The following is a 15,250-nucleotide window of genomic DNA, read 5'->3' as shown; positions in this document are numbered from 1 at the left end:
TTTTTTCAAAGAAGTTGTTTTTTTGATAAATCGATAAAAAGAAATATATATAAAACCTTGCGAATGTGCATTATAATTTCTTCCAGATATTTTACAATTTTTATGGGATCTTTTTCGTGATTTGCCCTACTACTTTAATAGAAATAATGCCTTATAAAAAGTTCATGTGTTCAAATACTAAAATCTTGAAAAATTGAAAATAATTTATCAATAGATTCAAATTTTATTATGAAGAGATGAAAACAAAAGCAATCTTCGGTTTTTAGGCAGTAATCAACTAAAAACATATCTTTTGCCTAGAAACTTCAAGATATTTTTTCTGATAGCCATTTTTTTAAAAAATGCCTTTCTGACCTGAGCTAACTCAAAAATGAAGAATATAACTTCGGTTTTTAATTCATTCTTTTTTATTCTCTCAGCTTGGCTGCTTAGCAACAGAGTATTTCTCTCTTGTTGATTACGCAGCTCGAGTATGGTTATGTCAAATTTCTAACACTGCTATGACGATAATTCTTGGCTTCTTTTTCAGATAACGCCAAGTATATAAAACTTCCTAGTGCCCTAAATTTTGATCCAATTTTTTCTAAATTTTCTTGAGGGTCAGGAATTCAAATATGTAAAAGAAAAGTTTATTCAAAGAAAGTGTGTTTTTGTGTCTGATTTTCCATCTTAATTAATAGTTAGCAGTTATTAATTAGCATATTCTAATTAATATATACTAATTTATTAATAGCATATAGTAATTAATTGAAGTCACCCTCAGAAACCATTAAGATTGACATGTAGTACATGAAAATCCGATCATTAGAATGAAAATTGTTCAGGGGGATTTTTTTTTTTTTTTTGCTCACTGTAATTAAATTAGGTGTTATTTTGTAATTTTTGCTTAGTTTTAGAGATACACTTTGAAACATAGCTTTTTTGGAATGCTTGTATCAACTTTTTATTTTGTAATAACTTAATAATTCCAAAAAATTGAAAACCTGCGATATTTTTAATTTAGAAACTGTTCAGTAATTACTCCTCATTTAGACTTATAATCTTATTTCAGTCTTTTGGTTATCTTAGAGAAAGGCAACTCAGCACTTATGCTCTTGGAAAGTTTTTTTCTAATATGACTTATCGTTAATTAGAAAATGATGTTAAAGATAAACTTATTAGTATTTTTAAGTAGTAATTTTTTTCTCTTGTCCATCAAATTACAGTGAAAACCATTGTTTTTCATTTCTTTTACATTTCATTTATTGCACATTATTTGAATATTTTGGAGCATTTTCAAAATCGTACCGGTTTTTTAAATAGTTTCTAAACAACATGTTTTATCTTAATTTTTTATTTGAAAATCTTGATAATTGCCCATGTTATTTTAATGTTTTCTTTTATGTTTTTTTTTCTCTTTATTTCAACTTCTTCCAAAATATTATTGTATGTATTGTACTACAAAAATGTCTTAATTTTGTCCTAGTGTTTTTGTAAAATGACCTGATTTTTATTTTGAACCACTACGAAGACTGCCCGCATACAACTCGCTGATTTTTGTGAGACACTCCCAGTTTCAAGCTTCATTTCCCACCCTCTGAAGTCCTCGAATTTTTGCTGATCACTGCTGCCAAATAAACGTTATCAAATAGTTTTTATAATACAGTAGGGAACCGATTATCCGGAACGATCGGGACCATCGCTATTCCGGATAACTGATTTTTCCGGGTTTCTGAATCGCTACAAAAAGCCGTTTTTTTATTGTTAAAGCCAACTAAAAAAATTTTTTTTGGAAATAATCTTAAAAAGAAGAAAAAACGATGAAGTAATACACTAATGGTTATTTGCAAAATGATGGTAAGGTAAATATCTTTCAAAAAAGAAAGAAAAATCCAAAAATCTTATGAGGAAAAAAAACTTTTTTTTTTAAAAAAATGGCTGGAAAATGTATCAAATTTCGTTCCGGTCTTTTGGTTTTCCGGTTTTCTGATTTCCGGATAACGGGTTCTGTACTGTACCAAAATAACATTTTGTTTTCGTTTCCTCATAATCTTTCCCTGGTGACACGCCATTTCTTTCTTTACAGAAAGCCCGTGATGTTCTTGTGCTGATCTATTTTTAAATCAGTATCATAATCCTTGAACTTGGGGATTGTTCACTAATTAAATATTTTCAGGTTGGCCCAGAGCAGTCAACAATCACAGAACTTCTCCACTTCGAAGTTCCCTTTTTATTAATTTGATTCAATAAATATGAAAATTAATTATATTATAATTGCGGGTAGTAATAACTAATATTTTGACATAATTAAAGTAATTATTAAGTTCCAAGAATAGAACGAGGAAAAATAAGTTATTTATCATGATTATGTAAAAATTTTGAAAATGTCTTTACAGTTCCTCAATTTTAAGCCTCTTTATTTGTATGAAGGAATGCCAATAATAGGTATAAAAAAATTTATTGTTGAGTGTTTTTTAAAATGTGTGAAATTTTTCTTTGACTGCTTAAAAGATCCTTATGTTTTTCTTGAAGAATTTGGATTAGCACCTTGTTACTGATATCTTGCAAAAAAATAAAACAAGAATATGTATAAGGAATAAAGAGATTTTGATGAAATATAGAAAAAAAAATTTTTTGAGTTTTCTTCCAATTTGCAAATTAAGTAGTTCTCATGAACTTTTTTTTCTCAGCGTATTTCTTCAGTGTTAAATTAATTTAAGCAAAAACATTTTTACAAATTATTTAATTACACCTTGAGAACTAGTTATTAGTGATAGTTTTGCCCACCCACAGTTATAAAATTCAATTATATGAAGTTCTGTGTAAAAAAAATTATATTTAGTAAATACTTATTATTTTATTAAGTAATGGTCAAAAAAAATTTTTTAAATCATGTGGTACAAAAAATTCTTAAATCATTTTAAAGCATCCAATTTTGAATGACAAAATACAATATTTGAACATAATCTATATAATAATTCTTGAGAAATCAAATTTTGAATATACGATCTTAAAGTATTACTACAAGAAAAAGAAATTTTGAACTGTATTTCTGTGACTTAATGTAAGGGTAACGAATATCTATGTTTGACAATGTGTTTCAAAAACTTTTTTTTTGGGGGCAGGGGAAGAAAAAAACTTTTATCAGCGATAAAACTTGAAATCTATTTTTTTTATGACTGGAGCAAAAATAACTTCATTTAGCTCTATTAACAGGACGAATGTTATAATCACTAAACTGCTTATTATATTTTCTCAAGAAATTTTACTACTTTGATTAAAACATTTGAAATTTCAAGATTAGTTGTTTTCATTAAGCTACATATTTAATTTCAATAGCAACACAATGAACTACAAAGATATTTCAGAGCCCACGCTAAGGATTTCAAATTACTTGCTACTAAATTAGCCATATTTCAAAAGTCTTAGCCAAACGCAAATCTTAACAAATTTTTATCATTAATTTTTTTCCATAGAAAACTAAATCAAAATACAAATTTACAATAAATTGAAATATTTTAAAAGTGCAAATTCAAATAAAGTGCCATTTAACTGTTCGTGAGAAGTAAATAAGCAATGAATGGGAGAGAGGGTCCAAAATGTTGATTTTTTATCATTTTTGATGAAAAGAAATAAGAATAGGCTGAGATTAATTTTTGATTTCTGAGACTAGATCAGTAATATATTGATAAACCTGAAGCAACATTTGATGTACTTTTAAGTACTTTTAAGTAAATCTTTTAAATAAACATATTTCATTTTAAATAAAACGTTTCATTCTTTAAGTCTTTTATTTTTTAATTAAAGAGTTTTTACTGGCACGGAATCATTTAGAAAAACGGTTTGTGACAGAAGATAATTTATTTGAATAATTTAATTCTGTTTTATTGGTTCTTATATTACTAACAGAAATATTTTTTTAACGAAATTCGGCCAGGAACTCAGTCATTTTTCTGGCCGAGTGCAGGTGGCTATATTTTATCTTTGAAAAGTGGTAAGCTATAAAGGTAAAATGAAAGCTAAATTTTCTTATTTGAGCATCCATTTTAACATTTAAATTTTAAAATATAAGTTTATTTTAATAAATGCTATGTTATTGCCATGAGAACATATATTTTCTGCAAAAATAGTTGGATGATAATACTACCACTTAACCTGCTTTATTGACACAAACTACAAGAAAGTGTTTCATCACATGATATCGCGTGATCCGGCAATGAATGTGTACATCCGTATTTTACGATTTTTATTTTATGCTTGCTTTATCTGGACTTAATATAATTCTACTTAGCTATGCAACATATCTAAGGGAAATAACTGTAATCAAATAAAAAAAAATTACAAAATTTGTGCAGAAAACTTTATATTATAATTTTCAGGATCAAGGAGAATACATTTTTTTCTTCTCTGTAAAAAAAAATCGTTCACTGAAACAAAATTTGTTTTGCCAAATTTACAATTTTATTAAATTTGATGAAGTGGTGAATGCTTATCACGGGCTCTGTATTTAATTATAATATTTGTTTTTGATTTATCACTACCCATATTTAAAAATTATTTGTCATAAGATAATTGTTTGACGGGATACAATTTTTAAGCTTAATGAATGGTTAAAATTCTAACATTGTGATGTACTAGTAACCAAGGATACACGCAGAAATTTTTTCAGGGAAAAATTGCGAATGGAAAAATAATTAATCAAAATACTTAAAAAGTCATGATTTTCCCCCCCCCCCCTTTAATTTCAAAAAAATACTTTGTAATTTAAATTTTTTTAATACAATTTCAATAATTTATTCAATACTTCTAAACCAAAGATTTTTAGTATGAAGTTCAGTTTTTTGATATTATTCAGAGATGATTGTGCTTCAAAAAAAATCTGTATTTCTGTATTTTTCGCTAACCGCAATCCGGAAATCCAAGGTCAAGAAGTTTCAAGAAATCATTGATCACATTGACATATAAAAATTCTTAAATATTTTATTTAAAAACGTTAGAACTAGAATTTATACATAGTTTCTCTTTCATTTGTAATTATTTTTTTTGGTAACAATGTTGTTAAAAGATTCGAAATAAATACTATGGAATTTTATAAAAAGAAAACGCTTTATATTACAATATTTACAATAATTTTGGAAGCCTAATGAGAATTCGAATATCAACATATCTAAATCAAAATATGCAACTATTATAGAGTTGAGTTGTAGGCTGCTGATACTTCAACAACCTCCCACCTTGCAATGCAGGTGATTGCAACATTTTATAAGTTTAGTCTATTGGGAAATTTAACACGTCGACCAATTCTAGTGACGAAATCTGTTACTAATTTGGTGGGAAATTCATCATCTTCACTAGAATCGGAGTCATCTGCAGCTTCAGGTTGCAGAGGTCCAGACATTTCTTCTCTTTTCTGAATAACGAAGGGTAGCCTTTCAGAACTACTAATTTCCAAGGAATATAATTTCTGAAATGGTCTCAATTTCTCGCCTTCAGCTGTTCTTACTTTGGCGACCCTTGAATGTCCGTCTGCACCAGGGAGAACTTCAACTATGGTTCCTAGAGGGCAGTTTATGTGTTTAGAATTTATTTCAAGAAAAACCCCATCTCCAATATTCAAAACTTCTTCGCGACTATGACCCTTTTGTACTAACTTGGCTAAATATTCATTGCGAAATCTTATTCTTAGATCCTGCCGTAGTTTTTGTACAAAACGTAATCTTTTGTTTATGCTTTTAATATCAATTTCGTCTAAATCAGTGGTTTCACTGCTTGGAATGCTTTGCAAAAAACACGCTGGCGTTAAAGGCCGAAGACCATCGGAATTGTCTTCAATATACGTCAATGGTCTCGAGTTTATTGTGGCTTCGCAGTCACAGATAATAGTTTCCAATTCTTCGTAATCTACGCATTTCCTGCCTAAATTTCTTTGGTGGAAGGATTTTTTACGCCAAGAAGAAATTATCACTTTTTGCCACTGTTGAGTGGTATTTGGCGCTTCTCCGAGCCCATAACTATTTGAAGAACTCTCTGTCTTTTGGATTTAGACTGATTTGTAAAAATGCTCTTTTTATATCTGAAGTTATGCCAATTGCATTCTTTCGAAACTGCATTATCAATTTTGGTATCAATTCTAGTAAATTTGGACCACTTTCAAGACATTTATTTAATGAGTTTTCTTTTGAATCGTTTGTTGAGGCATCAAAAACTGGGCGAATTTTGGTTGTAGTTTCTCCAGTTTTGATAACCGCACGATGTGGTAAATAGTGCCCTTTGTTTCCATCATTATTCACAATTTCAATAACTCCATCTTGAATCCACTCATTAAACACATCATTATATTCACTAATATGTCCAGATCGAGTAAGAATTTTAGTTGTTGACATTAACCGTTTCATGGCTAAATCTTTGTTGAGTCCTAACTCAGGATGTCCACTTTTCCACGGAATACACACTTCATACCTGTTTTCTTCATTTCTTTTAATAGTTTCGCGAAAAAACTCAATAGTTTCTTCATCAGCGACTTGTCTTGATTTGACTTCTACAGGATCTCTTATTCCGATGGTATCTAAGCTCCATAATTCTGTTAAATCTAAATTGGTAGCATAAGTAATATTCTTCAAAGAATTTGAACAGTTTCTTTGTTTACCTTGGAGTGTCCATCCAAATTTTGTTTTAATATCTACTAAGTTCTTGTCAATTGGCTCAATTTTTCCTGTCAATAATGCGCCAATGTAATCTGCTCCTATTACTAAGCCTATTTCCGGTACATCTTCGCCCGTATCACTTAAATTAATATCTTTCTTTTTCAAAATAGGATATATATTAGAATTTTGTACGCGTGGAATGTAACCACAAATTTTTTCTTTATCCAAAACGGAAATGTTTTCCTTAAAATCTGAACATAAACTTTGCAATGTAATGTTATACACGTGGTGTGATTCTTGTTCAGTTTCACTTCCCCCGAAAAGTCCATGACTCAATACTTCTTGATCTACTGGTTTTAATCCTAATTTATTTGCAATATCTCTTCATCTTTAAAATTGTGATGTCTTTTCTTGCAAAAAAGGCATTTGATATAGACAGATGAAACACGCATGTTTCTTCTTTAAAGCTTCCTTCCTCTCCTCCAGCTACGTGTCGATAACCTTAAAGCATTCCATTGAACTATGAGAGGATTTATTACAAAATAAACATTGCTTGACATTTTTATCAAGCCTTTTCTTTTCACTTGCTACTATGCAAGACGCAGTAGGAATTTTGTCTTTCATGGTGAACATAGGTAATTCTTGATTTCCTCCAAAACCTGATCGTGCAAGTTGCAGCCTCTCTTCACTTTAAACTTCCGATTGAAGAAATCCTAACAAGCTGCTTAAAATATTTGCATCGTCCTTATCGTCAACTCTACTACGCGTTCGTTCCCACTCCTTGATGAGATCTTCCGGCAAGGCAGACTCAACTAATGGATATAACATAGCTTCGTATTTTTCAGACGTTACTCCTAAAGTCTCCAAAGCTCGTAGTTGAGTTTCTAATTTATCATAAAGAACACGCAATGTAAAATTTTCACCACTTTTTGCTTGGGTTAAAACAAGATTTAACAGTTCCCGAACATGAATTCGGATTAATAATTCATCTTTGGCAAAACGAGATTTTAATTGCTCCACAGCTTTATAATAATTGGTACCAGATGGCGGAAAACTTTCGACTAAATCTCTCGCCGAAGTGCCGATTTCTGTTGCTTGCAGAAGATATTGGAACTTATTGTCTGAATCAATGCTATTATCTTCATGAATTTTGTTGAATTGTCCCCAGAATCCAAGCCAATTTTTAATATTGCCGTCGAAACGTTTCAATTCTAATTTGGGGAGACGGAAATTTCGTTTTGTTTCATTTAACGCGTCAAGAATTTCCTGTTTTTTTTTTCAATTTTCGCCAAATTCAAATCTACTTTTGCTTTCATGGAAACCCATTTAACGCGGTAATCTTCTGTTAAATCTGTTTCGTTATCAAATTCGGTTTCATCAAAATTTTCTATTTCTAGCCAAATTACTTTTATTTTTTTGTCTATTATAAATAACCTTCCTGCTTTATCTTCTAAAATATTGAAAACAGATATCAAATCATTTTTAGTTACCTTTTCTGTCTTCAAGACGGCTTCCATTTCTTTCAAAGATCTTGTAAATAATCGCCAAAGTTGCGTTCTCTCACGTTTCAAATTTTCCATAGTCCTTGTCGCGGACGCCACTTGTTAAAAGATTCAAAATAAATACTATTTACAATAATTTTACAATATTTACAATAATTTTGGAAGCCTAATGAGAATTCGATATCAACACATCTAAATCAAAATATACAACTATTATAGAGTTTAGGTGTAGGCTGCTGATACTTCAACAAATGTGATTAGAGATAAAAGTAAACTTATACATAATTATTAGTTTAAATTATGCTGCATATAATTTATTTAGAATTACATATTGTGAAAATATCAATGATTTAAATTTATAAAGACATAAATTTTATGCATCATTTATGATTTTATTCAAGAAATTTTCAGGATTTTCGAGTTGGGCTCACAATCACCCCTGGTTATTTTAACCTAATGGTAAAATAATAAAACCAAACTATAATACTTAAAACTGCATATAGTAGAGCAAAATAAGAAAAAGTGCTGTACTGTTGTATTAATATTTTATGAAACTCAAACCTATAGCATTAAATTTTAAGGTGTTTTTTTTTTTTTGTCATGAAATAAACTGCTGTTTGTAGAAAATGCAACACCATGAAGGAATCATCAGAATCAAATGAAATTCGCAGCAAATGTCAATTATAGGATATTATGCAAATTAATAAAGTTTCAGAGCCATCGCGCGTGCGTGGCGCGCGCAGCGCCCTCTGAATTGATGCTGAAAGCGTATAAATAAAGTGCTGTAGCGGGACGTTGAAAATAGTCTATGATTATTTGTTAGTGGCAAACGTTTAGTGAGACCTGAGTATGCCTCCACGACGGAAGAATAAGAAATTCAAGCAACTTACGGAGTTTGAACGAGGGAGGATAATCGGCCTTCGAGAAGGAGGATTTTCCTATCGCGCAATAGCAGCTCGTATGCAGCGGAACAGTTCCACAGTGATGCGAGTTTGGAAGCAGTGGACCGACGAGCACCGAACAACTCGAAAAACAGGCACTGGACGACAGAAGGTGACGTCAGAGCGCGATGATCGACACCTGCTCCGCATGGCGGTGAATGATCGCACAGCTTCCTCCAGGCAGCTGGCAGCACATTGGTCTACTGCTACAGGTGTACAATTGTCGGCTTCGTCAATTCGTCGTCGTCTGCTGCGCCGTGGATTGCGTGCAAGGGTGCCATTATACAGGATTCCCCTCACGGTGGATCATCGACGGCTGCGTCGGCAGTGGGCTCTTGAGCACAGAGACTGGCGAGCTGATTGGCACCAAGTTATCTTTTCAGATGAATCACGCTTCAATTTGTGGACCCATGATGGCCGTGTTCGTGTTAGACGTTATGCCGGTCAACGCTGCCTTCCTGAGTGTATTATTGAACGACATAGTGGTCGAACACCCGGAGTTATGGTCTGGGGTGCGATTTCGTATCATGGACGATCCAATTTGATACGAATTGAGGGTAATCTCAATAGCAACAGATACGTCCGTGAAGTGCTACAGCCCGAAGTCGTTCCTTTCCTTCAAGGCATCCCTGGAGCTATCTTTCAGCAGGATAATGCACGCCCACATGTTGCGCGGACTGTTAGAGACTTCTGTTCAGCACAACGCATGCAACTTCTTCCTTGGCCTGCTTATTCACCGGATATGTCGCCTATTGAGCACGTGTGGGATATGGTTGGTCGGCGTCTCACTCGTGATCCGCGTCCTGCAGTTTCCAAAGACGAACTTTGGTTGCGCATACAAGCGATATGGAATTCTCTTCCTCAAGCAGATATTCAACATCTGTTTGACTCCATGCCACGTCGTATAGCAGCACTTATTGCAGCGCGTGGTGGCTGCACCAAATACTGATTTCGGACGCTTAATTTGTTTCTTTTGTTTTGAAAATTTCATCATTTATTTGTATCAGTACAAGTCGTTTCTGCATTAAATTTCATTTGATTCTGATGATTCTTTCATGGTGTTGCATTTTCTACAAACAGCAGTTTAAATATTAAAAATCATCACAAAAAATTACTTATTAAAATTAAAAGAGTAACTTTTAAAAATTAAAAAATATAATTTTTAATTGATTGGATTTTAGGGGAGGAGAGATGTGAATGCGTTTTGATCTCTCCATGGGTGCCATACCATAGTTACGAATTTTAACTTATTTGACGTATGTAAACAAATTGGGGTGACTTAATGCATAATATAAATATAATAAAATAAATTTATTTAAATATTTAGAAAATGATTGCTTACAAACATTGTTGCTTTTCATGATCAAATCGATCCAAATCAAATTTTTCGTTTTCAAAATGCAAAGACAGAAACTACTTCTTTAAATGTGCATCTTTTTTTTTTTTTCTTCTTCAGGATAAAAGGGGTGTATTCAATCTTGGTTTGTTTACATTAGTTGTCAAGCAAAGCAGAGGCATCTTTTTTTTTTTTTTTTTGTATTTTAGCAGCAGCTCTTAGAATTCCTCACTGCAGGTTGTAAAAATGTACTCTGTGGAGGGATGTGTGTTTTTTCTTTCCCCCCAATTTGCAAAAAGGGTGGAATCTATTAAACTGATTCAAAAACCGTTTTTTTTCAAGGAGATTTTCACTGCTAATTAAATTGAAGTTAAACATATCTGAAGATAAGATCTGAGACACTCTGTTGGAGCATATCCCATGACTATCGCACTTTTGGGTTTGTTCCTTTTTGAAGATGCTATCCTTTTCGGCCAGTATTCCACACACACCCAGTTACATGGTTCCTTTTAATGAAAGGCCCTTCTTTTTATAGGAGATGAATATGCACGAAATGTAGCCCAAATGGAAGGAAAATTTTTGGCCTCTACTTTAAACATAGGGTGTTGGAAGAGAAGACAGATTTGTCTGGAGGAAAACATTTCATGGTTGATTGTGTGGTCTAATTTATTTGTTTTGTTGGGGTATATTAAAAATAATTTGCTCAACAGCCAAAACTAAACAGAAGCAAAATATTTTAATTTTTATAATAGTAATAACAATAAAGATCAAGTAAAAACAATAAAGTGGAAAAAATTAGTCTACTTTGCTCTCTTTCAAATAATGTGTCCATGGTGAAATGTCCTACTTGCCACTTGAGGTGCCACTGTTCCTCTTCGCTACCATCCTGAAATTCCGTCCACTTCGGTTTTTCAAGAGTATAAGGGAAATGTGTGTGTGCATTATCCTTTACTTGCACCTGTTATATGTCAAGGTCAATTGGTGAAAAGTGAATCAAATACCCTCTCTCTGGTTTGGAACATGTTTTTGTTTATACAAGGGGGAGAAAGTCAGGAAAATTTCTGAAAGGGTGATTGATACTTGGATACTTGGTAGTCCTCTAGGAAAGACAGTTGCCTGATCTTTCCTAGAGGACTTTTAACATTACATTGACAGGGAAAAAAATTTTGTGCATTAAAAAAGTGGTCGTTGAAGGGGGTGGTTGCTTAATGGAGCTACTCATGGAAGTTTTATTGAAAATTAATTTTAAGGTTTAAATATTAACACATACACTTTATTACCACCTTTAAAATAAAAAAAAAATCTGTGTAGATCAAGAGATATGGCAGCTGTGGTAATATTTGACATTTTTTCTTCCAAAAAGTAAATTTCGGTGTTTATTGAATAAAAATATATTTCTAATAAAATTTTGCTGTCTGTCCATTGCAAAAAAATGTCCAGACATTTTTTTAAAACATTTTTCTGGAAAAGAATTATTTAGAAATTGAGTTCTAACCCTATTTTTTTAGTATAAGAAAATTCCAGGCCTCTGTTCGTGCAGAGTTCAGAACACAGCTTCCTTATCAGATTGTTGCTGCTGTGTCAGAGTAACTGTATTTCTCACGAAATGTGAAACAGACAATTGACATTTTATATGGTGGATGGTATGGAAACTGGCTATTTGTTCATTTAGATGAAGTAAACTAGTAAACTGTCTCGCTTACTATAAAGTAAAATATCCTATTTCAACAACAGCCATCATAACTACTTTTCTTTGGTTCTTGTCATGATTGACAACGAGTGAGTTAGTATGACTTAAAAAAAGCCACTGTTTTGTTTGATTTATTTATTTTTGTGTGAAGGTATTTCTCTTAAATATGAATATTTTGCCTTTTTTCTTTTAATGTTCTATTTGATATTTTAGGGTATCGACATACTATGTATCTTTTGACGAAAGATTACCATCATCACGATGAAGATTTTATCAATAACAGGATATCTCATATTCCATTTCACAAGAATCAATGGAATTCAGAAGACAATTGTGATTATTCTTGTAAATATTCAGAGAGAAATTTGCAAAGCTGATTCATCTTTCATTTTATTTAAACTGTTCTGAGCTTGACTTTTCTATTATATGTATATTGTAAAGAGATTAATATTAGAGATGGATTGGAGATACGGGTTCATTAAATTATCAGCTGAAGTATACAGTGTTGTAAGTCTTTTTACTTTTTAAAGAAGAATGAAATAGTTTACATTGAAACAAACACATGCAAATTTTATAGCACATCCGTTTGGGTTTTAAAATTTTTTTTAAAACTTTTCTGTAGAAATTAATAAATTTTTTAATACAGAAGCAGAAGATTAAATTTTTTTTAAATTCTAATTTTTATAAAAAAATGGTTTAATTTTTAATGTGGACTTAAAAATATCATTAACATAGAAACGCGCATACATATTTATTCTATTAAATTTATATCTTTATAGTTTTGGTTATATTAAAAACATTTTCAATTAATCTATTTTTTGCTGAAAAAACTTATATTCATTACAAAAACTTAGAATCTAATCATTTTAAATTTTAAAAAATTTTGAAAAAACTGCATATTATGGAGGAGTAAAAAAAAGAAGGGGATATCGCTCCATGACCCTCCTGTTTTTTCTTAAAATATTTAGTTTGACACCCAGAACTTGGCAATATTTACTTTTGGTTCGAACTTAAGTAATACAATTTTATATGCTACCCTTGATCTAATAATTCTGTTATATGCATCATCGATGCATACAGTTGCTTATATTTCAGTTCAATTAAACTGTGCTCCACTGCTTGCAAATGGCATAGTTTTCTTTAAATATGAATTTTATTGAATATCGAAAATCATCAGGCTCACTACAGTATCATAAATAGATGGAAAAAAATAGTGACTTAGTAAGTGTAATTTCAGTCAATTAAACCCCTGTAATTTTCTGCTTAGAAATTTAATATAGAAATCATGAATTCTCAAACATAATTATGAATTTTCCAGTATTTAAATTTCTTCAAAGGCTCAATTTTTATATTTCTTGTCGTTATACCGTTCCAACATATTAAAAGAATATTTTCTGGATTATCAAAATATATGTTTCACTGTAATGTTTAATCTATATTTTTTAGGTCTTCTTACTTGAATCTTGAATTGTTTTTATCATGTTGATAATGTTGTTAAAGCTCTTAAGATTGTTGAGTTTTTATATTAGATCATATTTATACTCGAATAACATATTCTACTAAAACTTTCAAGTTCTTCCATCAGTATTTTGTTGCATCAGATAATTGCAAAATTCTGTTTGCTGTCAGGGGCATTACTACTGGGGATGTAGGAGGTGTCTCGTCTTCCCAATATTAGCAATTACGACCTTAGCTGGCAATTTCAATCATAGTCGGCAAATTCTGAATTTTCTGTATCAATATGTACAGTCCGCAAAAAAAAAAACGAATCACCCTGAATAACTTTCGTTCTAATGATCGGATTTTCACGAACTAAGTGTCAATCTTAATGGTTCCTGGGGGTGACCTCAAATATGCTAATTAATTAGTGCTAACTATTAATTAAGTTATGAAATCAGACACAAAAACGTACTTTCTCTGAATAAACATGCCTTTTTTTTACATATTTGGATTTCTTATCTTCAAAATATAGGGGGTAGCCGCAATCTGGGAAATGTGGTCCCCATAGTTTGGTCAGGAGAGCGATTCAAAGTTCGTACCCCTTAATGTTAATTTAGCTTTTTCCGTTTTCAGTCATATTTTCAAAACTATTGAAGCAATTCAAAAAAAATTGCACCCACTCATAAAACTCATTTACCCAAAGATAATTTCATGCAAAAAATAATTTTTAATTATTATTTATAATTTTTTATTATTTAATTAAAGTGAGGATGAAAAAATATTGAATTATAAGGTATGAATTTTTTTATACCATATTAATCTGCATATTTTTCAATTCAAAAATCTAAAGTTTCAACTGTTTTTATTTATTAGAAGTTGAGAAAAATTAAAATTAATTATTTTTAAAAAAATAATTTGGCGACAATAAAGAAATAACTAATTGGGGCGATTAATATTAAAATGTGATAAACTTGGGGAGGAACTTGACTTCGCGCGCGTAGCGTAAAATTTCATTCATATTTTTTTCGCTAATAATCGTTTGCTAATCTTTTTCTTTTTATTTCTTTCACACTATAAAATACGATGTTTCTTTTTAGTCTTTTAATAATTTATTTGCAATTTAGTAAAGAATTTTGAATAAAAAACACTTTATTTAACAAATGTCTAGTTTTAAAAAAGCATGCTTCTGATAGAATACATCAGATTGTGCATATTTAATGTGATTATTTTTTATTTTGTTTTTCAGTAACTGATACAATTTCAATAATATACATACGTATGCATAGATTTGGAATAATATATTTATCAATTTCTTGAATATATATTTTATAAATATTAATAAAAGTACGTAGTCAACATTTTTAAACTTCTCTCACAACATCGCAAATTTCTCAACATATTATAGGGTAAACTAAACAATGAAGGAACACTTAAGCTTAGCTTGCCTTTAAAAAAAATCATAAAAATTTCAAAATTTGTAATTTTAGCTAAATGATGGTGTCGACATATTTGTTATTAAATGCAAATTATGTAAAAAAAAGTTAGATAACTTACATAATATTGTTTTAAGCTTTTGGTGGTTTAAATAATAAGTAGTAAGATGACCAAGTGAAGGAACAGTTCTTACCAGTGAATAAACACTAAATTTTCCAGTGAATGAACACTTAATTTTAAGAATGTTTGATGCTCGTTAGGAATCCATAGGCCACACAAATGTC

General features: G+C 30.9%; 1 protein-coding gene across 3 annotated transcripts in view; it reads left to right on the top strand.

The window, feature by feature from the left end:
- LOC107445896 (U6 snRNA methylphosphate capping enzyme Amus) overlaps positions 1–12,592 on the top strand; it is a 67,608-nt gene extending 55,016 nt beyond the window's left edge. For 2 of the 3 annotated variants that reach the window (XM_016060385.5, XM_071188356.2), the window contains one exon: positions 12,306–12,592. In XM_016060385.5, coding sequence (XP_015915871.2) covers positions 12,306–12,469 — 164 coding nt within the window. In that variant the 3' untranslated portion in view covers positions 12,470–12,592. Of the gene's footprint in view, positions 1–1,465; positions 1,492–12,305 lie in introns of those variants that run through there. The other variant, XM_071188355.2, reaches the window with a different exon arrangement.
- The last annotated feature ends 2,658 nt before the right edge of the window (positions 12,593–15,250 follow it).

The sequence above is a fragment of the Parasteatoda tepidariorum genome, chromosome 12 (assembly GCF_982258835.1).
Source record: "Parasteatoda tepidariorum strain Cologne lab strain chromosome 12, Ptep-v5.0, whole genome shotgun sequence".
Lineage (NCBI taxonomy): Eukaryota > Metazoa > Arthropoda > Arachnida > Araneae > Theridiidae > Parasteatoda > Parasteatoda tepidariorum.
This window is presented reverse-complemented; position numbering and strand designations above follow the sequence as displayed.